This window comes from Porites lutea, chromosome 9, assembly GCF_958299795.1.
Source record: "Porites lutea chromosome 9, jaPorLute2.1, whole genome shotgun sequence".
Classification (NCBI taxonomy): domain Eukaryota; kingdom Metazoa; phylum Cnidaria; class Anthozoa; order Scleractinia; family Poritidae; genus Porites; species Porites lutea.
This window is the reverse complement of record NC_133209.1, coordinates 24,496,514-24,522,985: the sequence shown is the minus strand read 5'-3', so window position 1 is coordinate 24,522,985 and position 26,472 is coordinate 24,496,514. Positions and strand designations below refer to the sequence as shown.

At 37.6% G+C, this 26,472-nt stretch overlaps 1 protein-coding gene across 1 annotated transcript; it reads left to right on the top strand.

Annotated features, from left to right (window-relative positions):
- Window positions 1-884: 884 nt before the first annotated feature.
- Window positions 885-4,002, top strand: LOC140947885 (fibroblast growth factor receptor 1-like). The gene is made up of 3 exons (XM_073397098.1): window positions 885-1,122; window positions 2,071-2,192; window positions 3,100-4,002. Exons 1-3 carry the CDS (start codon window positions 985-987, stop codon window positions 3,317-3,319), a joined length of 480 nt encoding a protein of 159 aa, XP_073253199.1. The 5' UTR covers window positions 885-984; the 3' UTR covers window positions 3,320-4,002.
- Window positions 4,003-26,472: the final 22,470 nt, after the last annotated feature.

Sequence of the window (26,472 nt, the reverse complement as noted above, 5' to 3'; positions counted from 1 at the left end):
CGCGGGAAGCTTGCAGCTAGAGCGTGAAAGAAGTGTAGGGGGAAGCAGTGGCGGATCAAGGATCAGGATCAGGATCCAATTTGTTTTGGAGACCGACCATCCCCCCCCGCCCCCCAACACCCCCCCCCCCATCCTTCCCGTATCTGAAGGTGAGGATCCGCCACTGGGAAGTACCAGACGTACTTGAGTGTTTTTCTCTACTTCCTCTTGAGTAGTACAACAGAATAGAGCACAGTCAAGGCTTCTTTATTTGTTTTATGATAAAGAACCGTTAAATTCCCCACACATTCCCCTTTTTTTAATTTTCAAAGCGAACGAGTGTCGTCAGCATGTTTTACACTCTCTATCATAAAGCACGCTTTTTCAACAAATCAGAGTGCGCGTTATATCTGAACTTTATTATTGAAATGCAAAACAAAACCGTACTGATTACGCGTACAAAACTTCGTCTACATGCAACACTTCGCGACTAGTAAGAATTTCTCTTTTAATGCAACTTTTTCTCAGGAAGTTTGGCACTATAAAGACACCTTAACAGAAAACTGTTTTTCTGTGGTTTGCAGACTGTACCCATTCTCTTGAATTCACCCAACACCCTCTCGTGTTTATATCAGGGTTTGTAAACGCGGCAAAAGAATGCTACTAATAACGATTCTTGAATGTTGCGCTTCATATGCAAGCCATGTAAGTTTTGATTCCAATAATTCCCTTGTAGTAGTGTTAATAGCAGCTTACCTCTGTGTCCTCGAGTCCACAGTTTATCTTAAACAGCTTACAGAGCTTTATTGGCGCCCTTTTGGCCTGGGAATGACCCTGGCTGTGATGACCCTTCGAGTGTGTATGTTTTTAACTTTGACATTTAAAAAAAAAAAATGCAGATGGTCGTTTGGCATTTGCTTGAGGGAGATCTTTACACTGGGCGGCACACCGTATCCCACTATACCCGTAGAAGAGCTCAGAGACTTCCTTAATTATGGAAACCGTATGGAAAATCCCCGCGACTGCCCTTCGGAGATCTACAAAATTATGCAAGATTGCTGGCAGGAAGGACCCGACAAGCGACCTAAATTTGATCAAATCAGCCAGTCGATTGGTACAATACTTGAACAACGCGCTTCCCAGGTGAGACCCTTTTTCTACTGTTTTTGAGGCAAAGGAGGAACTAAGAGAACGTATCCTCTCTCTTATCAGAACTTATTGTACACTAGGTCCTTCAAAGGAAAAAATGAAGTTTATCAAGAGGGGATACTCTCTTGAGTGTATATATCCTTTGTTCTGATGGGGCGAGCGGGAATTTAGCTTTGCAAGAAGAATATGAAGAGATGACTTATACTGTGTGCTCTTCAAAAATTTACCATGTTTGCATGACGGTGGCGGATTCAAATCTTTAACTAAGTGGGGGACCCACTCATTTAGTCCCGTAGACTGCAGTTTGGCCTATAAAGAAGGTGGAACCCCGGGCCCCCGGGGCCCCTTGGTCCCTCCCGTAGATCGACCATGGAATGATATAACACCATCTGCATGCTACTTTTCTTTTCTGTTTTTTTTGAGACTGACGCAATGCAGATGCTTAAGCTATACGGATTATAAAAATTTACGATTCTACAAGATCATGAGAATTTCGACTGCCGGTTGAAAGAAAGATTATGAGGGATGCGCATCTTTTGCTGGTCAGGAGCTAATAATGAGGAGTGAGCAACTTCCATGCGCTTGTGTCACGACGTTTTCGCGGACCAGTTTATTTTTAGAACGGTTTTGGCGCGAATTTTGAATATCTTTTAAATTTCACGAACTAGTCAGCAAAACCTATAGACCTAAAAATGGTATTTTCTGCCTTTTAATAACGTTTAGTTTTCCGTTTTGAAATCTTATACTTCGAATCCGCTCATAGATATGGTGGAGATTTTATTTTCGCGGCAAGAAGTGCTCCTTACAATGTGTCTAAAAATAAACTGATCCGTAAAAACGCCGTGACATAGGCCTAGTATGGAAGTTGCTCGCTACGGCTTCTGGGCTCCTGGCTGGTATGTTTATTCTAAACTTCGATATCGGGCTTATTTTTCACAACAGAGTGTCGCGACCGAGTACCTTCACTTAACAGAAGACAACAACCGTGGCAGAAAAGATTACTACCTTGAGCCACATGATTCAGACCCCACTGTTCCTGTGACGAGAGCAGATGTTTATGGCAGGTTAGCACTCTTTCGATTAAGCATTTGGCTTTTATTGTTGAAGAGTTCAGCCACAAGCGAGTTGGGTTGTCCATACACGGTATTCCTTATCCATAAAAGAGCCAACAAGTCCCAGGCTAAAGAACTTCCCAATATTAGTTCGACAATAAATTCGTTATGTTATGTTAATTCAATAACTGATAGGCAGGGCCAGTTCTGCTTATAAATTAGCTTGGCCACTGAGGGAGCGCTTATTCGGGGAAGAAATAGGTTTTTCAAAGGAGTACTGAGGAGACAGTATATCGTTAATGAGACACGTGCATGGTCATGGTAAAGAACGAAGGGGAGTTAGTTACATTGTTACGTAAGAAATAACATTGCTTAACTCGTGGAAACAGATAATGGTCTTGCTGTGCACGGGAAATTTAAAATTGAGCCGACCGTGTGGCTAATAAGAAACTGTTCCCCTATGTTGATGCCGGCGTTTAATCAAAGGTAAACAAGCGTTCAGAGAATAAGAGAAAGAAAGAGAGGAGGTTCCCTTATAACATCACTTAATATATTTAAGACAGTGTGCTGGAGGTGATTGTTATTAAAGGAGACTCTTTTTTTTAGTTTGGCAGGCAAATATTTAGGGAAAGACGCTTAATCAACGTGAACGCCTTTTATTTTTGGCATTTAAGGCGTAATAGCGTATAAATCTCAGAGTGAGAAAATCTGAGTACAAATCATGTTTCGAGTCCATTGCGTTTGGCATCAAGATTTAAAATAATGATAATAAAATAGAGCATTGCAATCTTGTCTCACAGAATTATCAGCTCGTCGTAAAATGTTTCACGTTGCCTTCTATAATCGTACGCATGATCTAAAATGTATGGTCAATTTTATAGCATCTACTATGGTTGACAGCGTTGTTTTCTTCTTATAGGCGATCAAGTGAAAATATTGCAAACAATCCCTTGCCTCCATTACCAGACGACATGGAAAATCAATTCGATCCGGAATCAGAGGAGAGACAACAGATGCTGAAACCAGAGATTTACGGTGGTTTGTCGGAGAGTGAGGGCGACATAGAACTAGAAGAATTCCATGGTAATGAGCAGGCTGTGGCCTTGGAACTGACGCCTATTGCACACTCTAAAGAATAGGCCGGAAATTCAAAGAAGAAAACTACAATCGTCTGAGACTTGCGCTAAAGTTAATCTTTTTACTTCCAGATTCAATAATAGAGATATTTTAAAAATAGTCCCTACTTTATTTCTGTTGTAAAATGCTGTGATGTGATCGGCTGTTCAAATGAAACCTTATCTGTAGCAAGTTTACATGACTGTATTTGTTTATGTTTTACTGATTTAGTTCGAAAAAACTTAGTTCAGTGACTAGTCCGTCAATGAAATGCAATAGTTTGACCATTTAAATTAAAACCTCTTCAGTAGCGTGTTCACATAAGACTAGCTATTTCGCATGTAGTTCTAACTATTGGTCTCTGGACAAAATTAGATGATGTGACTATCAAAATCGAGCCTTTCTAGTAGTACGCTCACATGCGCGGTTTTTTAGTTTTGAATCTTTTAACGAAAACCTACATGTGTGACTATTCTCAGTACTACATCATATGCATGAAGCTATTTATGGTGTAATTTTTATTGAAACCTCTTCAGCAATAACTCGTTCAGAAAAAATAGCCACATGAATGACAACTTAAATTAAATTGTGTGTGAAAGAAATACCGTCTAGACGGACAAAAAAATCCTACTACTCATTAATGTAATCAGTAGGGAACACAAAATAAAATTGATGAACTAAGAAATAAAATGTAAGTTGAAAACTGTCTACAAGAAAGCTGTATATAATTTAGAACTATTGCAATGAAATAAGATGTAGATATAGATGTAAAATGATTAAAAATTGCAAAGACGGCAGTTGTGGCGTTCATTTTTTAAGAGCCTACAATCGCGTTTACGTGGCGCTAATGATAGATTGACCTCAGAATTTACATGAGAGTTTCAGCTCGAGCGCCTTCCGTAAGTTATCGTAACGAAGCGAGGTAGAGCAAAGTCTGACCGTCGCAGGTTATAAGGAGGTGGTTGCTGGGTTGTGTAGAAATTGCGAACCAGTTGGGGACAAACCAGAATCAGACTGATTATATTCATGTGCATGATTTGGCCATTGCTGGAAAAAAAGCTTTCCATTATCGGGAGTACCTCCCCACCCGGCCCCCGGGGCTCCCCACTAAGTAGCATGCGTAGCAAGCGTTTCTGTGCGGTTTAGGAGCAAAGAACGAGGAACAAGAGTCAAAGACCGCGCGAAAAATGGCACAAGCAAAAGAGCGGGGAGGGGGTGGGGAAGAAAGAAGAAGGAATCCTTTCTTCCCCTCCCCCTCCTCCCTCTTTCATTTTTTGGTTCTCATTTCATTTCTCGCGCGGTCAAAACCAAAATCTTCCACTGTCTTTTTTTGCCCCGAAACCAAACGGAAACGCTTGCCGGCGCAGGCCACCGACTATGACTCGACAAAGCCCGTATCAGAATCATGACCCTTTCAGTAGCTTTCAGTGATAGAAAACGAACAGTTCCTTGTGACCAGAGTCAAAATCTGTAAATGACAATTTTAGTTACTGAGTCTGAGTCTGATAGTGGTTCAGATCTACTAAATGGTACATAATTACGACGTGAAACACTGTTTACTCTGTTTATAGACCTATGAAAAAATCGGCCTAAGTATCTGATAACGATACCGTTTATTAGTTCGGTAGGTAACTAAATTTTAAATTAATATTTTCGCCATAATTGCGCATCTGTGAATAAACTTGAATCTTTATTTTATTTCATCGCAAGAATTCCGCTCCGAGTTATGGGCTCCTGCGCGAATCTCATGTACTGAAAATTAAAGTAGCTAAGCAAAAGCAAACATTCAACGTTCTTTTAAATAGTCTGACATAAAAAGGACCAGCGTAAGCCGAACTAGAACTGTATGGAAATTTCAACTCGAAAGTTTCCGTTTTCCCAGTCAATTCCACTCCACGTACGTAAACCATTGAATGGGTTCTGACTCTGTTCTGAAGGCTTTAAACGGATTCTCGTTTTATAGGGACGCCAGCAACGCAAAAAAAGGTGGTTGAGAGGAGGGCTGCTGCCGAACTGTCATGAACTGACTACAAAAAGGGCGGACCTTCTCCATTTATATCAATCACAATAATAGGATACGTTTTATTCCGTTAAACTAGTATGTGATTTTAGTAAAATCCAACTATATAGTGGTCTCTTATCAATGCTGTGTTCTGATTGGTTGAGCCACTACTAGGCTATATGTTATAGCCCACCAGCAACGAAAAGCGCGGGCTTTTTGGCGGCAAAAAAGAATTAAAGTCTAGCTTTAACTAGCTAATTTTTTTTTTATTCTTGATATTTTTGACCAACTAGTTGGGTTTTACTAAAACAATTATTCCTCTCGCCCTCATGGCCTCTGAGTCAATGACCCATTCAACCGTCGGCCTCATGGGCTATTGACTCAAAACCCGTTCGGGCTCGAGGAATAATTGTTAAATTTTCGGCTAGACCCACTGAGGAGTGGAAGAAAATTACAAGAACGAAGTAAATTAGGAAAGCGGAGACCCATGACAAACAAAAAACAATAAAAGCTAAAAAGCCAAGAAGAGAACCAGAGAAGTTAGATAGAGAACTAACCTGATACCAGGCTCTATTTTCTCATTTGCTTGACAATCGAAATTCCGGCCACCGAAGGGGACGTAATAGTGTTTAGGGAGCTTAAGCAACAGCGTTTATGAGCGACGGACGTCAATCGGAAGTGGACTTTTTGCATCGTTAAGCAGTAGCTTGGTTGAAACTCTCGGGGTAAATCGTCCTTATAACAGAACAGAAACTTAGCAATACAGATTTGTCGGCGTCAAGGCATACTAAAAGGGAGAATGGCTCACTTCCGGTTGACGTGCGTCGCTTAAAGACGTTTTGGCTTGACCAATGGCTGAGCGGCAAATTGGGCACCGGAAGTCGAGCTTAGTCCTTTTCCCGTCGTCAAATAACGCAGTTCCCGTTCTGTTGCTAAATCAGCGGCAGCACTATAGTTCAGTCGAAGGAGCACTCGACTGCAGAGCGGGAGGTCGCGGGTTCGATTTCTGGGACCGACCGGGACCGGACCGATACTCGAAATGAGAAATGGAGGTAACGCCTTTGCCTTACAATGGCCAGACCTTCGCGTGGCTCGGATGACCACGTAAATTGGTGGTCCCAACTCCAGTACTTTAGTAATTTCTTGCTCATTACATTGACACTCAAATAAAGTCAACGTTTTATTTGACATTTTTATTTGATCTATAAAAGACCTGACCAGCAAAAATATACACTGAGCAGACACACTGAATTCTGCAAAGCCGATCGTACTACGTGAAAATTGACTTTGCAAGACATCAACACGACACCGAAAGAACCAAAAACAGAGCGTGGTCGTAGCCGTAGACAGCTGTTTCGCCCGTTTTGGGGCTCGTCGCGAAAAGTTAATTTTCACGTAGTACGATCAGCTTTGCAGAATTCAATGTGTCTACTCAGCGTTTTTTTGCTGGTCAGGTCTTTTATAGATTCTACGTTTTGCGGCATATTCGTTTGCGGTCCTTTGCGGTTTAAATGCCAATTTATTACTTGTTTGGGGGGCCGTAGGTCTTTTATAGATCCGATATGCTGTTCATTTTTCCATGGTTTTGCCCATGTTTCTAAGGTTGGTTTTGTCCATCCAGCTCAATGCAGCGGAGAAATACGACACTATGGGCCCGATGAAATTGCTTAGACACCTGGAAGTTATTATTATTATTTTTTATCGAAAAGATAAAGCAAAATTATGTTTTCTCCTGCTAGACTTTCTGAACTTCTGAAAAAAAAAAAAAAAAAAAAAGCTTGAACATGAGCTTAATGAATTTTAGTGTCTGCATTGACGTTCTTTTCATTGTGAACGGGTGCAATTTTAATATTAAAACTTTAAAGCCGTTTATGACCGAGCACGTTTTTTTTTCTTTTTTCTTTTCAATGATTACTGTGCTTGATCTGAATAAGATAATGAAATTTTTCAAATTAGGGGAATACCATATATAAAAGAAGAGAACTTTGATTGCAAATATGTTAGTTGGAAAAAATACTGATTACATCTTTTTAGTATATAGGTTAGAAAAGTTATGCATAGTCAAAAGTGTTCCAAAGGAGTAAAAACCCAGATCTTTCCATTAATAAATTTTTTTGACACTGTCAGGGACATATGCTTTCCTTGAGTACACATTTGTTCGTCAAAACTCTTGTTTGTGAGGCTGCACTTTGTTTGATTCAGGATCATCTGAAGAGAAATGAACAATAAAGTATGGTAAGATATCAGATACTTCAACACTGCCTTAGCCAACAAAAAAAAAACAACTCAACTTCATATCAAAAAAACAAAGTGAAAACTACTTCACTGTGAAACAACAACCCCTTCAAATATATACCACATTAAATTCATGCAAAATGTAGACCTGATGCTAAGTTTATAGGAATAGAAACAAACGATAATTGACAATGAAACTATAAAGTTTGAATGAGATCTGTATTTGAGTGTTCTCTCATAATTCTGGCAGAAGATCAAAATTGGAAACTGCATATCCTACACAACTACATTCATCAGCATGATCCAACTAAAATTTCAAAAAGACTAAAAGTTTACTCCAAACTTTAAACTCAAATAAGTTTAATTTGTGATGATTATTTTTTTTTCTTGGAAAGAACTTTTGAATACTTAATAGCATGTTAACTCTATCATTCATTCATAACTTTGCTCCAAAGAAATTAAGCCAAAAACAATGGACAGAAAAACAAAAGCATTCCCTAAGCACCCCCGCAGAAAGCCTTGCGTGCAAAAATTTAGTACCAAAAAATTGTACACGGGGGAAATCATGTCCGTAAAGTGCGGTTCCTAACGAGGACAGTAACAAGTAACTCGTTGTGTGCATAATCCCAAGCCAAATTTTTGAGCAAAATAATCTAAACTTCGATCCTTCAATTATAAAACTGCAAGCCTAAATGTACAGCAGCTGTGCACATTGTCAACATAATTTTTTTACACATCAAAATGTTGCTGGACCTATCGAACTGTAGCTCCAAGACGGTATAAGCGTTTTATTGAAAACACTCTCACATCGGATAAAACTCAAATTTCTGTAACATACAAAGCTGTAATAATGTGCAACAATGAAATGTCCATCGATCGACAAAATCACGTTTCGAACTGCGCACTTTAGAAAACTGCCGCAACCCGGCCGCTTTCGATCGACTAGCCACAAGACAATTTACACAGCACGAAAATGGCTAAGAATATTTCTTTACCTTCTTTATAATTTCCTTTTGTACCTAGTGACACGAGATTAAGTTGAACCAAGCGTAAGCTTATTTTTATGCCATAAACAGTGTAAACACACGGAGATTTAGCATCTAAATATAGTTTTTCCAGCAACAAAATACAAGCTTAGCCGTATTAACAAAACAAAGCACGAAAATGTTTGTCCCTCTACTATTTTTTTGTTGAATCCGTGATAAGAAACTTGAACTAAACAACAAAAACATTTTGTTTAGTAATATAATACACTCTTCGATCAACAGTCGAATGGTGTCGAATTTTGACACAAAAATGGGATACACATTTAACAAAACTGTCGCTTCCGTGCAACTCGGTACAAGCTTATTTATATACCAAAACAAAGCTCAATAATTTTTCTTCCACTACTTTATAATTTCTTTTTGTACCGAGTTGCATGGAACATGCAGTAAACAAAGAGAGTAAAAATTACCCACCTTTTCGGCATGTCTTCCACATGCAAACCAGCGATCTCAACGTCAACAACACTGAATCAGACCATGCCACTGCGAGTTTTTGCCAGTTCCAGGACGCTATATTCTCTAGAGAACACACTTCAGTCAAAACTTCGACCAAAATATTACAGGAGAGAGCTTTCTTTGAACCTGTAAATAAACTTGTAAAAAGTCTGTAAACTGAGAGAGGGGCACTGATTTGACCCTGTGAAAGTTCTGTCAATCGAAAAAGGGTGACACCTTTAACCCTGTAAACCCGTCCCTTATTCTTATCAAGTTGATAACAATTGATTCCCATTTCATAAGAGTATCCTCCTTGCCTACCTTTTATAATGGTTGTATATAGAACCTTGTGGTTGTATTGATGGTAGTTACCATCTTGGGGCACTAAATTATCAGTTTTAGTAATGTGAAAACTATCGGTGTTATTCGGTTCGAGATCAGTCCATGCTAATTTATTAGTCATTCTTGAATTCATTATTGTAATAGCTGGGTTTAACATGCGATTTTTCTAAATACTGCTTACTAATAGCATCAGTATCATCTGTTGGGTCTTCAAGATTAATAATCTCGTTTTTAGCCATATTAAATTGGTGGTAAACATATGGATTAGTAATTTGTACAAAAAATGCATTTCCAGTGTTCCGGCTTATTGCTTGATATTGTGAAGTAAGGATTTTGTTATTTAATATTATATGACCAGTCATAGTGCCACCGAACAGTTTCAAATAATTATCATCTATGTATTTTTTGTTAACCCCATCTTTATCATCAGTTGGTTTGGCAAGATGAGTGATTTTATTATTGGACATATTTAGTGGTCCAGCCATAACTCCACTGGATTTATCCAGGAATTGATTTTCTGACCATATTTTTGTAGCAGGCTGATTATCACCATATGGTTGTGCTACATTGTATATCCTATTGCAATTCATATCCAAATTGCCGGTCGTTAATCCACCAGAAACTGATAGTTTAGTATCAAGTTGACTTTTTATTACATCACTGGAAACAGTTCCTTTAGCTACACTTGTCAATTTTTTGTTTGCCATATCATAATTCCCATCTGATGTGAGATTAAAACCAGTGCCTGATGCACCTTTAGGGCCAGTAGGTCCAGGGACACCCTGAGCACCAGTAGGGCCGGGAATACGCTGAGCACCTTAAGGGGCAGTTGGGCCAGGAGGCCCCTGAGGGCCGGTAATATCGCGTTTTTCTTTTGAGTATGATTGATTATAATTAGGTTGCTGATTAAAAATTCCCATCTTATAATATTATATTAGATATTTCCGTAAAAGTTTCTTTTGACAGTCTTCATTGGTTTGTCAACATACAGAAATGAGTACGGCTGTTTAGTGGCTTTAATATACTGATCCTTTGTTACATTCAACTCTCTAGAAATCATATTTCTCTCATTACTGCTAGGGATGAAATAATCGATAAGCGGCTTTTGATTTTTATCACAAATGAAATCGTCAAATATTATAATTTTCTGAGCATTACTTTCCAGACTATTGACAGGTTTAATGTCATCATTATTGCAATGTATTATATCATATCCAACCTGGCCACTAGTGTCATTCATTGTTTCTATAATGTGTCGATACTTTTCCTGTTCCAAGTTTTTACCGTATAAATGGATCTGGTCATAGTAGACTAATGGTTTCATAAGGATGTGGTAAAGTAGATTTGTTTTACCCGACCCTGGATTTCCACATATTAGCATCCTAAAATTGGATTTGGGCATATACTTATACAGTTGTTTGAAGTTTGTATTTTCATCTTCATTGAAATCATAATTTGGAATAGCCATTATACTATATTATGTTAGATAATTTAAGATAAGTTCAGATAAGTTGAGATAAGTTTTATATAACACAATAGTATAATGGATATTGAAAGATTTAAGAGACTCAGTATTCCTAAAATTGAAGCAGGAAAAATGACTGAAGTTGTTAGGGATGTTATAAAGGAAGTTCGAACTGGTTCAGGTGTTGTTTATTATAATAACCCAGCTGACCTACTGGACAGATTGGAATTATTAGGTGGATCCATATTGGCTGGAAATAATGGTGTGAAAAATGAATTTTCCAAAATTGCTCACATAGTGAACAAATTAAGTGTTCTAAATAATAACCAGCTTTATAGTCTGTTGAAGGAATATGTAATCTAATAATATAAATGCAAGAAAGAGCAATCCATATTTCATCTGTTAATAGACAGAAAATCGGGCAGAATAAAGCAGAAGAAATATGACACATGAAATAGCCTTGGATAAGGCCACAATGACTTACAGTTGGCACAATATTTCGGATCAGTATCAAAATAACCAAATAAAATACTCACCTGATGGTGGCAAAACGTGGCCAACCGTTGAATTTGTGGATGGGATGTATACTTACTCAGATCTAAATGACTATCTCCATCAGTGGATGAAAAAGAAAGGTCATCTTACCATCGACGATAAAACTGGTGATAAATACCACATTAACCTAACATTCGTATTGTCAACATATAAGATTCTCATTCAGATCGACAACAATTACCAACTGGATCTGAGAAACAGTAAATTTGGAGAGTTGATTGGATTCACAGAAAAGATTGTCAATAAAACAGAATATGGGACAATTCTTCCCAATATCACAAATTCCATTGATATGATTTATATCAACACCGATGCTATTACGAACAGCATATTGAATGGTGTTAATACTAATACGTTAGCTGTTATTCCAACTGACAATTTGACAAGAAGCTTTCCATTCACATTTGAACCCAGAAGACTATTGTTTAATGAAGTTTCCCAACTTAATATTTCACAAATGAGGTTTTATATCACAGACTCTCTTAAGCGACCAATTGGACTAAATAAGATTGACTGGTTTATGACATTGATATTGCGATCCAAACCAGCATAATATCTAACCTAATATACAATGAGACAATCAGAATTCAAGAAACGTTATGATGTTAAAACAGGGAGATCTGTTAAGAAGCATATTTATGGAAAAGGTGTTACCGATGTTTTCAAAACGATCGGCAGAAAGTTGTTTGGAAAGACGATGAAAGAGGCTGCTAAAACAGCAACCAAGAAGGCTGTTCAGAAAGCTGCTACTAAGACTGGCGAATATGCTGGCGAAAAAGCAGGCGATAAAACTATTCAGTTATTAAGCAAAAAATAATAAAAACACAAAAACACCAGTAGCGACATCGCCAATAGAAAATCCACAAAAGGAACTCACCGATTACGAGATTAATGAGAGGGTGAATCAATTACTGTCTGGAGGCCAGATGAGAAGATTTATCTATTAGGCCAGATGAAAGATTTATGTAATCTATTAATATAATGAATTCTTTTAGAGATCCAAAATATGTTGAACGATATGAAGATGTTATTTTTGACCTAGAAACATCACTAAATACAACTGTCGCCAATAATGCTCACCAAAAGAAAGATGGTTATAGGTTTGTTGTTGATAACAGCGGAGAGGTTACACCATTCGACTGGTATAATGCTCGAATCAGTCTTGATTTTAAAGTAGTCTTACTAGCTAATGGAGGTAATATTGCAGTAGCGGATCATAATGGTATTGTGAATGGGTCTTACTCATTTTTGAAGCATTTTGATATTAAATTGAACGGCAAGAAAGTGTATGATTGTAATGATGCAAATCATGCGGTTAATATTAAAAGCTTACTCGATTACAGTCCGGCTTACGCCAATAAGACAGCAAGTAATGAGTTTTTCTTCCTTGATACATCCAGAAATGCTGAAGAGCGGGAATTTGAAGTTAGTGGTACAAATCAGTTAGCCAAAAGGCGAGCGGCTTACAATAAGGGCTTTGCCCTTCGAAAAGCACTCTTAGGTGTCTCATCCACAGTAAAGACTGAAATACCACTGAACAGATACTCATTCTTCGAAATGTTAGAAGATGAGCTGTTACCTAATACAAGAGTTGAGATGAATTTTGAGATTGAGTCAGATGGTAATCTAATTTGGCAAGCCGGGGGTGATTGCAGGGTGGTTATCACCAGAATGCAATTGTATGTTCCACGGATAACCTTTAACAGTGAGGGCCAATCATCCTATATGAGCCGATACCTTAAAAATTATAAGTGGACTTATTTGAGAGAGAATATTGAAAGATAAAATAGTAGCCAGCAGAGAGCTGGGCATTTCAGAATCTCTTCTGGTATTTCGAAACCCCGACACGTGTTTGTATTCATAATCAATGATGCGAATATCGATGCCCAGACAGCTAATCCATTCTTGTACAACACATTCTCTGTCTCAACTGACCCAAGGACCTTATCCAATTGTCACCTGGAAGTTGGAACCGGAAATGAATACCCGGAAATACATTACACACCAACTACTGATATGACTAGAGTCTTCAGGGATGTGTTGAAATATGTTCACAAAAATAATGAATACGGTGAAGGGTCATTACTCAGTAAATCCAATTTCAGTAGCCTGTTTCCATTCTTATATTCGACTTAACAAAACAGAAAATGGACATTAAGGATGGCATTACAAAACTGACAGTCAAATATGAGCTATCTGGAACAATGGCAGCAGCCTACTCAATTTACGCATTAACATTATATGAGCAAGATGTTGAGCTAATACAGAAGGATGGCAAAATAATACTCAGATGGTAAATTGAATATGGTTAAAATTATATAACATATATTATATACAAGTAATGACGAAATATTATCGTTATGGTGTGTCACTTAGTAAAGGAAAATTGGAAAATCTTTCGAGAGCTTACAATAATAACTCAGCAATAACCATCAGATTAGCCAGAAATGAGTTATCCGGTCCACAAGAATTAATGTTCACAAAAATTCAGATCAATAACCTGAGAAAAGCAATGAGCCAGGGTACAGGGTCGGATATCAAGATATCAAAAACAGAAATCAGAAAGGCTGTTAGACAGGGTGGTAGTTTGTGGGGATTATTAATCAATTTAGGAAGCAAGTTACTACCTATGGCCATGCCAATAGTCAAAAAGGCTGCTGCTCCACTTGTAACAGGAGCGTTATCAGGGTTAGCCAGTCTCGGTGTGGATAAAATATTCGGAAAAGGTCAACGAGGAGGTGTTCTTATTCCAATGGACAAAATAGCACAATTGGTTGCATACAAACATTTACTGACCACGGGGCAGAAAAAGGATATTCTTAAGTCTCTCCAAACTGGCTGTGGATTAGTTATCAGACCGACGAAAACACAGCAGGGTGAGTTTTTAGGAACTCTACTGGCTAGTATAGGATTCCCCCTGTTGCTAAACGTATTAACGGGAAAAGGACTACAGGCCGATAGAACCGGTTCCGCTAATACAACATCTGCTTATGTTCCCGATACAAATAATGGCCACGGAATGTATAATCCGTATCCCTACATGTCGCCACCTTTCTTTGGAACATGGGAAAACCCAGTTGGTGCGAGAGTTAAAAAAAAAAGAAAGGGAAAGGGACTGATGCTCGGAGAAAACAGCCCATTCAATTCAATCCCAATTCTAGGAACAATACTGTAAGATTCATAAACAAACCATTATCGAATATTGATTAGTTACAATGAGTCAAACAATTAGGAATAAAATATTTTAAGGGTATTTATAGCCGTGATAATTTACCAGACAACATACACAAATTGGAAACAGGAATAATTAATCTTGATGATTCAATGGGCGGGGGCAGTCATTGGATTTGTTAAAGAAACGTGGATAGGCAATATTGTGAGTATTTTGATCCGTTCGGATTAATCATGCCCAATGAAATCAAAAATTATCTGAATACAAGCGGTAAAAAAATGGTGTACTCATCAGATGAAATACAAGAAAGAGACAGTGTTTTACGCGGTTATTGGTGCTTATATTATCTCCTGGAGAGACAGAAAGGGAAATCATTATTAGACGTTATACATAACCCCAAATTCAGTTTTACAAATCAAATGATAAATCACCAATTTCTGATAAACTATTTTATGTAATCCATATATATAAGATGACTAAAAAGTTCTAAGTTTATTGCCAAGAAGTTACTACACATTATATGAATCAATATGGATGTTTTGAGTGCTGCAACTGTGAACCCCTGAGTGAAAGTGATTATGAGTCAGATAGCAGCCATGATACTTATGTTCCAGACAGTAGTGAAAGTGATTAGACAATAATTATATAACATAAATATATAATAATGGTGAAATCTTATTGTGTTAAACAGAAGAAGCAAACAGAATGTGTAGAACCTTCGGGTTACAAAACTGCCAAAAATGGTAGACTTATGTTTTGGTGCACTTGTGCTGAATGCGGAATAATCGGTTTAAGTTTGTCAAGAAGGGAAACTAGATCAGCCTGTCCTAGGGGCAGGCGTAATGGACATAGTAGCTGGTACTGCTCTTGATGCGTTTGTACATCACGGGCTTCCATGGATGGGTAAAAAAGCAGTTGAGATGGACAAATATTACGGGTCAGAAGCATTACGCAATAAAAAGTTACAGAAAAAAGCTATAGATTATGCTTTGGGCAAATTAAATCCAATGATCCAGAATGTCGGTTCTCAAGCTCTTAACCAATTATCAACCAAAATACGACCAAAGAAAAACTACAAAACAATCAGGAAAGATCTTGATGGAGGTGCTTTGGATATTCACAAGGCCATTGGAAAATTACCAAGACCCGCAGGCGGTTGGACATTACCAGGGCATAAATACACTGGCCCCTACAACGATCTCGAAAACCAAGTGAGATACAATCCAGAAACTGGTGAAATATTAGAAATTTATGATCAACCAACTGGGCCAACCGATGCAGTGGCCATGCAGCATGATATTGATTATAGTGTTTGTGGTGATAACCGAAAGTGCAAAAATAAAGCTGACCGTAAAACGGTAAAATCATTAGACGCCATTCCCTATAGTAAACGACAATGGGGACACTGGTTAGCTAGAAATCTAATAAACACGAAACAGAAACTCGGTCTTAGTTTAAACTAGAAAAGCCGTCGGGTAGCAGTTGGCAACAACAATTAGCGGATGAATTTCATAAACCAATAAAACGCAGCTTTACTCGGCGGCGTGTTATTACAACCGGTATTGACAAAATTTGGTGCTCAGATCTGGTGGAGATGCAACAGTTCAGCAAATGGAACAAGGGTTACAGATATCTCCTCATGGTACTAGATCTATTTTCCAAATATGGCTGGATTGTCCCACTGAAGGATAAAAAAGGGGACACTGTCACAGAAGCATTCAAAACTATATTCAAAGAGGGCCGTAAACCACAATATCTTTGGACTGATAAGGGGAAAGAATATTATAACAAAAATATAAAAGAACTGTTGGAAAAGAATAATATAACACTATATTCAACCGAGAATGAGGAAAAATCTTGTGTATGTGAAAGATGGAACCATACAATTAAAACCAAAATGTGGAAGCAGTTTACTGTCCAGGGTAATACCGTATATTTAGACATACTACCAAAAATATTGAAGCAGAATAATAACACCAAACACAGTTCCATTAAAATGACACCTGTAGAAGCTAGTAAGAAGAAGAATGAAAGTACCGTGTATTACAATCTATATGGTGATATGAAGCAATTGTCATCTAAGCCCAAATTTAAGGTTGGTGATAAAGTTAGGGTAAGTAAGTTCAAGAGAAAGGTATTCGATAAAGGATACACACCTAATTGGACAGAAGAGATATTCCTAGTCGATAAAATCCAATCCACAAACCCAATCACATACAGATTAAGGGATCTCAATAATGAGGAAATACAAGGCAGCTTTTATGAGCCAGAATTACTACCAGCAAAACAGGATATATTTCGCATTGAAAAGGTCATTCGGAGGGATTATAAGAAGAAACAAGCTCTTGTGAAATGGTTGGGTTATAGTGATGACTTTAATAGTTGGATTCCACTAAGCAACCTGCAAGAATTATCTAACTAATAGTATATATGGACGATCATATAAGAAAGCTTGATACTAAAATCCAGAGCAAGGAATCCAAGCTTAATACACTATTCACTAAAATCCAAAAATTGGAAGAAGAGATTGCGACATTATACCACAAGAAATTAATATCCAAAAAACTAGAGTCAGCTGAGATGACATTAACTGGCGTCCTTGAAGTAATCTTTAAAACGGAGGAGGAAGAGGAGGAGAATGAGTAAACTGCCAGCGTCCATAAAACGTGGACGGTGCATCTAAAGTGTTGGCGTACCCAAAATTGGGACGGCAACAAATAGTGATATTAGACAATTTTATTGGGGACTACCCCACCGTTTTGGCGGGGCAGGTCTAATGTGCTGATACGGCACCTCAGGCCTAGAATACTTTTTAATCTATCATACTTATCATATTTTTGGTCTGTATGATAATATTTATGTAACCTATATATATGATAAGTATGATTGAAAAGAAGTATGCCATTAAAGAGATGAATATCGAACTGACTTCATTTCTTGATAATAAGCAAAATGTTTGTTTCCGAGGAAAAGATATTGCTGAGATCCTCGGTTATAGTAAACCACGAAATGCTATTGAGAGACATGTATCTAAAAATCATAAAATGATCCAATTGTGTTGGGGCCCTGAAACGGGGAGTCAACAAAATACCTCAATTGTTGACGTGGACGTTTCGCCCCTTTTCAATAACACCAGAGAGAAATGGTGCACGTTCATCGACGAGGCCGGTTTTTATGAACTTATATTTAGTTCAAAATTAGAATCTGCTAAAAGATTCCGTGATTGGGCATTTACTACAGTCCTCCCATCTATCCGTAAATATGGCCAATACAAACTGTTTAATAGTCCCTGGAATAAGATGATCATGATTGGCAGTGAGACTGACCTCCATTATAAAGTAGTGGACCTCATAAGAAGATATTATCCAGATTCCATATTAGTGGCCGGTCTGGTTGAAAATCAGGGTACTGAGGATACGAGACTGGATTCGTATAAGAAAGGATATATGAGAGGACAGCGTGATCTAACGGTACTCGATTATCACAAAGATTATAAAGGCCTCTGTATTGAATTCAAATCACCAACTAATAAGTATCACGTTTCAGAAGCACAAAAGGAGATGTAGAAAAAGTACGTTAATAATGGCTATGCATTTATACTCTGTAATGATTATGATAAGATTAGCAAAAATATTCATGAGTATATGAAAGGCATAACAGTACCGTGTAAATATTGTATCAGACAATTCCTTAATAAGGACACACTAAAAATGCATTACAAAATGATCCATCGAATTGAAAAATAAAATTATCACAAACTAAAAACAAGTCAGTATCTATTTAACACACCTTTTTTTATATTCCATAATTATATACAAAATATATATATATATATGGAAGATTATATCCGTCTCTTAGCCAAACAACAATCTCTATCAGGAGGCACTAGTTTGATATCTATGTATATTCCTCCAAATGGTAGAGTAAGCCTTAGTAAACAAAAATTAACCAGTGAATTGGGCCTTGTCTAAAATATTAAATCAGTCAAAAGTCGTACAAAAGCACACGAAAACCGCTCTAAAATCAGCAGTATAGCAATTAAACCAGCTAAAAGAACCAAGAATTTCATGCCGTGGGTTATTACTACAATCTGGCATCATAAAAAATACTTGTGAAGGATACAAAGGATCAGTACTCATTGAGCCTGAGCAAGCAATAGAAAAAGCCGATATAAATGCGGTAAGAGCTTTTATTTAGATCCTATTTTAGATACTTATAAAAAGAAAATAATTGAAAATCCAATAGTCGACAAAATATTGGATATGATTGCAAAAGCAAGTATAGACAGGTTGGATTTTGGACTCTAAAAAATAACCAATAATCATTCTCATGTTGTATTCACAAATGAGGATAAATATCAAAACTATCAGCCAGATCCTGACTCAAAAACCAAAACAATATATAGCTGCAAACTATTATAGTATGGTGATATGATTGGGCTTAGATAATATTAAAATCAAACCGCCCAAAACCGGTTCAAACCGGATTCCCAAGGTCAAGTTCAAAAAGTGCATATATAAGCCAAATATATAAAAACTGTCCTAAACCACCAAAAAAGTGCATATATCAGCAAAATATATAAGAACTGTCCTAGCACCCTCCTATACCAAAAAGTGAATATATAAGCTAATACCATGAGCTCAATATAATTATAACTGTGCTGATAGCCTCCTATACCAAAAAGTTCATATATCAACCAAATATATGAAAATTTCCTTGAATCCTAATTTGTCCAATAAAAAAGTGCATATATCAACAAAATATATAAGAACTGTCCTATTACCCCCATTTTACTAACTACTGATGTGCGTAGATACAGTTCAGTCAAGAACGCAGAAAGAGAGCACTGAGTATGGAAATAAATTCAGAAATCTAGTTCCGAACCATAATGTGCAGCAGTGGCGAACGTTCCCTCCTAATCCACAGGAAAAAAAAAAAAAGCCTTTATATTTTTTTTTGACCAAAGAATAAAAACAAGACAAGCCAAGCTGAGACACAAGGTCGTTTTTGTAGCTTGTGAAGAAGAGTGCAACCAGTTCTCATCAGAGGATGCCGTTGCCCCCGGTGGTTAGGGAAGGGGGGATACCGTATGAAAGGGGCACAACCTCGTCCCCTGGGCTTTTCCTTGAAAAAATGGTTTTCCCGCCCCACCCATTTTTAAAGGAAAAAGCCCTGGGGACGAAGTTGAAAGGGGCGAGGATGCTCGTCGTCTCACTTAGGGGTGTCAATTTCGGATTTTGGAGTCACTTAGGGTGTTCTGGACAAACGGCCATTATATTTAGCGGTAAAGGTCTCTTTTAGTGTTGCACACAAAGGAATATAAAAAAATTATCTGTTTGTGTTTTAAAATGGTTTCTTTTGGGGGTCAAAAAAAGGTTGGACCACGCCCAGATCGATTGGTCTCCTTTAGGGGGTTTAATTCAAAATTTCCGACGTTTATATCCCGCCCCTTTCATATGGGAGCCCCCCCCGCCCCCCCCCCCCCCCCCACCCGGAGTGGGGGTAGTTAAGACATCGATACTAACGAAGAAAAATGTGATGAGGACTAGAACACATGGCCCGAATAATTCTCATCATATATTTCCCTTCGTTGTCGACATGATTAATGCAAAATTGTGTGGACTTGTTGAACACAAAAGAATACAGTCACGTGCTCATCGTTACTACATTTAAACATGATAACTTGTCAAAGGTATACCCGAAATATGTAAAAAAAATAAATGGTCATCTTTAGAGGAATTATAATGTTAGTATGTCAACATTCAAAAAGCCTGACTTCACAGAAAAACCATATTTATTACCTTTGAGGAGATATTGAGAAATCTGATACGGGGGTTACTCCAGAGGCGCGGCAGTGACTCTCACAACCAAATAAGTACTATGTTATATACTTTATTTCTGAGTGACTTAGTCTTTCACTTCACAATTCTTTAACTTCCTTAGGAATGTCCTTCCTCAAATTAACCTTCTTCTTGGTAGTTCTCATGCTTACTCTTTTTCTATAACTGCTTACTCCTTCTTCTAAACTTACTTTTCAACAGCTCTCTAATTATTTGTTTGGTTGTCCATAGCATGTTTACGTTAATAATATAGATTTAGCCAGGGCTATTAAAAAGCGAAGCTCCCGTTAATAAATTCGTAATTTAAATCAAACAATAAACTTGTAATCCACAGATCAGGGCACATTCATTTGACTTTTGAGGCAAAGGCTGAGTGATTTTAGAGAAAAATCAGAATTTGATCGTCCAAGAGTGAAACAAATTTTACATCAAGTTATTTGTACACCGAAAAATAGCAATCATGTTCGATCACAGTAGATTAGGCCTGGAAAACAAATAGACCTATTCATGTATTGTATTTGCATTAGCTGTAGCATCACTGAATGTGGCATTCACCAGTCTCTCCAACATTGCTCCGTTAGAGAGACTATGGATAATTGGACAACCCCGAAATATAATTTTAAGAAACACATGCGCCACGATAGTCCTTGGTGGCAGCCAATTTACACGTTGCATTCCTCTGTCTAAAAGAGAGGCCAAAATAAAAATAAGGCCGGATTTTTTGTGTTCGACAAGTTTAGTTTACTAGTAAATCTTGGCGACGAATCTGGTGGCGTGTAAACCAGCCTTTTAAACATACTTTTTCTCATCACGTCTCAGGTAAACAGTACACAGACCTCGGACAGAATTTGTTCTTTTTTGCCCTATTTAAACCTATAATTCTGCAGTTTTTCTCAATTTTGCATGAGAATTTGCACTCATTCAATATCCACGACGATCAAAGCACGCGCTTCCTTTGCACAACAAATTATAGTATTGAATTATAAAACGTTTTCTGTTAGAAAAATCTGGTCCTATGTGATATGCGGGGTAATAATTATGGGCTTTTAATGAAAACGATAAAAAAAATTCCCAAAATCACTTTTCGGCCAGCCGGACGGGTTCTCACTTTTGACAGGCACCAAATTTCATGATAGAGAAATTGTTATGTTTAGGTTTTATTTCCCTTTATTCATTAAACTGTGTATGATTTTGTTATGTGTAATCTTTAAAAGCGAGTGATATTTACGCGCGGCGTTTTGAGTATTCCTACATGCGATGTTTATGTTCGACTGGAAACAACCGATGCAGCGATGAAAATTGCGAGAGGGACTACTAACAATCAATAAAATAAGTTTAATTCGGTGAAACATGTACAAAGGCAATAATTTTCGTTCCCGAAGAGAAGTATTGAGAGTAAAGTGTCTCAGAAAATCATGAGTCAGGCAAGCATAAGCTTATTTATGTTTTAAGCCGGCTTCCCGGTGTTCGCTCTTTTTCAAGATGAACTCGAGGCAAGAAAATCGCTCAGAGCTTTCTGTTTACAGCCAAAATCATAACTAAATAATCTTCGGAACCTTTTCTTTGAATTTGCGGGTCAAAAAATGTCTAAAGGCTTTGTAAACCTGATACTATTGTAGGTTAGATCATTTCTCGTGTTTTAACTAAAGCCGCATAAACCATACGCTCGACTTCAGGAAACCGAAAAAAAAAAACAAACATCAAAAACAATAATGGCTCAAGCTTACCAGTCGAGATGCTGCTTCTGAAGGTCATCAAGTGTTCCAGAATCGCTTGAGACTTTTCATCCTTCTTACGCCTCAAGCAAGGGCAAGTGAGAGCTCATTTTTGAAAACGATGCCATCCGAAATCGGATTTCCAATGACTTTGACAAGCGCTGCATTTGTCAACAAAAAGCGCAATAAACAAACCAGCCACGAATTACAGAACAATCTTGATAGCAGCTGTATTTCATTTTGTACACCAAGTAGAAAAAGACAGTTTAAAACATCACAAGATGACACAAAACTCTCTCAGCTCCAGCTATCGGTAAGCAAGTTTCCAGACGCTGCAAAAATTTTCCGCGTAAACTCACCTGTCAAATTTTGACCAATCAGAACATAAAAATTGGACGTAGAGCGTGATCAACCCGTGACAGTGAGAAAAGTCAAAAGCGATTGCCTTCCCTGCATGTAAATGTAAAAGCCGGTTGAATTTTCGTGTCCGAGATCAGTTCAAATCAACATTTTAAAAGTGCGGCTCATGAAACACGACTTATTTTATATGCATTTTAAAAAAAATGAACTTGAGCCTGCGATCATTTGAAAAGTAGCAACTTGTCAGCGAATACCTTCCAAATATTACTCGAACTCAGAGGGTCGATACCTGAGCCCGCGATACGGTCAGGCGATACTGGTCAGCAGAAACACTGTTTTGACAGCTGTCAATTAATCAAAACATGGATGTGCAATATCAGGTTGCAGGCTCCCAAACTAGCTAGAAAGTGTGATATTAAACATTGGTGTGCCTGTGTTGCGGACGGACGGAAGGTCGGGTGGTCGGTGTACGGTCACGTGATTGCCGAATTTTCTAGGATGGATAGATTTTCTATAAAGCTATGGGGCTTCGAATTGAGCCCGTGATCAAAAAAAATATCAGCGCAAAACTACGCTACGCTACGTGACCTCAATAGATAGAAAAATGAGCCCGCGATCCACTCAGGTGATGATGGTCAGCATATACTCTAGTTTGACAGCTGTCAATTAACCTTCATTAGAATGTCAAATATTCGAATTAACAGACTACGAGTGTGAGTAGGACATTTCCGTCCGGCATGTAGTGGAAAATGCCAGATCGTGTACCTGAGCGAACCTGAGCCCTCGTTATTAGTTTTTTGATAGCGGTCTGCACATGTCCCATTTTGACAGCTGTCAATTGACCTTAATTTGGCCTGCCAATGTAACTTTAAACGACTGTCAGTCAACTGACAGCCTTGCCCGGCGTAGTTTCGTTTTTATGTTGAATTGGTAAATTTTCTTACCCATGGTGCTCCGCTGCGCGTGCGCTTCGCGCGCGCGGGAGCTCCGCTAATAATGCGTAGGATACATGCATTTACGTTCGAATAAGCATACGATTAATTCGTAACCTAAAATTTCTTTGAAACGCTTTTCTTCAGTTCTGGAGAAGGACAACTACTAAGGAAAACTAACTAAGTAAAGTTCAGTAAAAGAAACACACTTTTGCACAGTTACTTTAAAGTTGTTTGGACCTTTTAAAGGTAGAACTCAAAGTTACAAGCTTCGTTAATGGTAAACAAAGGACGACTCCCATATTCATAAATGTGGAAACAAGATAAATAGATGGGACAAAACTTCCTACCTTTAATTAATCAATCCCTAAAAGCGGAAATCTTTGTCAACAAACACTAGTCTTAAAACTCAAGTTTCCTTCGTAAATTACTAAAAGTGTCCATTAAAAGATAAGTAATTTCCGAGGGACATCAAGTTAGGAGACATGATGTCCCATTCTCAAAAACCTTATTTACTCACGGACACACGAAATGAGAAAATCTTAACTTAGTCACAGTCCTAAAGTCGTGGAATGCAGAAAGAGTGATTTAAAGGTACATGGGGGTATAGATGGGAGTTACCCTTGGTTAGTAACCAACTAAAGAATGACATACATGTTCTGATTTCGTGCGTGATGCAGGGAAGCACACTTTTTAATATCTATTCTTCTAAATAAAGAGTTCATTAGCAACTGTGTTTTATATCTTATTTCATACTTATAATGAACAGTTAAAATGTTCCAGAACCTAAAAAGCTTCCTAAAAGGATATATGTCAATATTCCTTTCAACTTGATCAGATAAAATTTGTCAGCAATCAATCAAGATCACTTTTCACGCTTCGCTTTTTTATCTTTTAAATGTTGTTTATTAGTATTATGTTTGACTTATTCCGTAAAGGATACATTTGGCTAAATCGGGTTAAATATCGGTTTCACTTTAAAAATCATCGGAAAGATATATAGGACTTCCATTAGCTTATAATATTTTTTCATAAATCGAAGAGATAAGTCCCGTGACCAATCTCTAAAAACAGGAGAGTTTGCCAAAATGTCATATAATCGCAGCGTCATAGGTAGCTATAACAACGAAGTCTAGCTATTATCCATTTGTTATCTATATAGAACTACCATTTTACAGCCTTTGCAAAGAATTCATTATTATTACTGAAGTTTTCATCGGTCTTGTGGTCGAGAAGGCTATTTTTCTAACCACGCCAACCAACACCAAAATCCATTTAATTTCAGGCTACAAAAGCCTCGAAAATCACTTGGAAGACATTGGTACTATGCAATCATGTAAACCTGTCCTCAACACATAAGTAAACACAGTTAAAGCTAATTTAGGAGTAAAACAACGCCGAAACTAAAATTGCCTCAATTCAAGTAAAATATGAGCAATTGGGACGTAGTAAGCGTTAGATAGCAAATGGATCCTGATTGGCTGCCCTTAATTCATTGTTTCATCGTCTCGGTCAGCAGACACACTGTCGGTGAGCCTCGACAAAAAGTCACGAACTTTATCAGAACAGGTAAAAATTATTCGAATAATTTAGAAGCAAAAACTCTGACACCGGTTGAGGGCGTCAACAGTCCGGGCCACAACCAGAACTGGATATATGATTTCCTGTCATCTGATTGGCTTACGCAAAACCAAAACATTCCAAGGCCAAGAGAAATGGCGGCGATGTCGCTTCGAAAGCCGCTCCAAAGATACCCATGATACGATAGAATCTTTCCGATCTATCGATCTCTCGACTTTTAGAACTTGCGGGAAATTCCATTGAAAAGTCGTTTTCTTTATGTTTCTTTACTGGAATTACGTGACTCACAGAAGCTCACGAACTATAAGCTTAAATCAGCAACCTCGTTTACGACTTCTTCGCACGATGTAGGCCGCCTGATCTCAAGTTCTCAATTCGGGAGAGCCTAGGAAAGTGAACGCTACCTTAGAGCGTGCATATATACCCTAAACAAGCGTAATTTTGGCCTTGATTTGCATGATTTCTCAAGGGCTGTTGAGGAAATGTTAACTTTTCCCGACATTGTTATTTCAATGTGCACTGGGATAGTGAATATTATATCGACAAACAGGTTTACATCGTTTGAATAAGGGCAGTTTATTTCGTTTAGTTTTTTTTGAAGGGCTTCAGTTATTATCAGAAGATGATGTTTCAGGTACCTTAAGCAACTTCTTATAACATATTCAGGGCGACCCAGATTGTATGAATTCCTTGCTTATAATAAAAAAGAAGGAAATAAACGTGTGAATGTTTATTAATTGTTCAGTTTTAAAAATTGTATGTCACTACAGTTTTGATTTCTAAAAAAAACATATAACATTCTAACATCCCCATTAGAGCTAATATCGTTCTCAGATACTTCTCCTCTTCTGCTTACAATACAATTGTTGCAAGATTTGTATTTTGTACACAAGCATAGGCTACAATCATTCCTCTAAAGGTTAAGCAAATAACATCACTCAGTATAAAACAGTCACTATATTATGGTTCCCCTATCGTATCACAACTGCATTTTCCTCCTTCAAAGCTTCATTGTCATAAGCTGCAAGAAAAAATAATTATGAAGTTAGTAATAATATATTATACTGTCACTGAACACAAACCATCAGTCAGGATGGACACTTATATTGATTTTAATGATAGCTATATTTTTTTGACAGCTACATATATTTTTTTTCATATCATAGGGAAGATATTACTATTTCGTCAAAGCCACCCATGCCAAATTCTCTCCATTTCCTCCTGCTATTTCCCTCTCAACAACTTATGCAAAATAATTGCCCACAAGAAGTCAAGCAGATACGACCAAAATACTAGAAAGAGGCTACAGGGAGTTCAGAATATCAATATCCATAAATGACTGGTCAAATAGATTTAGACAGATACAACAGACCAAAACAAAAGCTTCCAGATTTAAATGCATTGAGGTTTTTGTTTAAAATAAGCCAAAAATAATAGAATATTTTTAGTTATTATTGATATTGTTAAGAGCCCGCGATATTAGTAAAACTCTGCGG

Bases quoted from the DNA above. Each gene is read 5' to 3' on its own strand.
- LOC140947885 (XM_073397098.1), top strand. From the start codon at position 985: ATGGAAAATCCCCGCGACTGCCCTTCGGAGATCTACAAAATTATGCAA. The intron at 1,123-2,070 runs GTGAGACCCTTT...TTTTCACAACAG, and splicing joins TTGAACAACGCGCTTCCCAG to AGTGTCGCGACCGAGTACCT. The intron at 2,193-3,099 runs GTTAGCACTCTT...TTCTTCTTATAG, and splicing joins AGAGCAGATGTTTATGGCAG to GCGATCAAGTGAAAATATTG.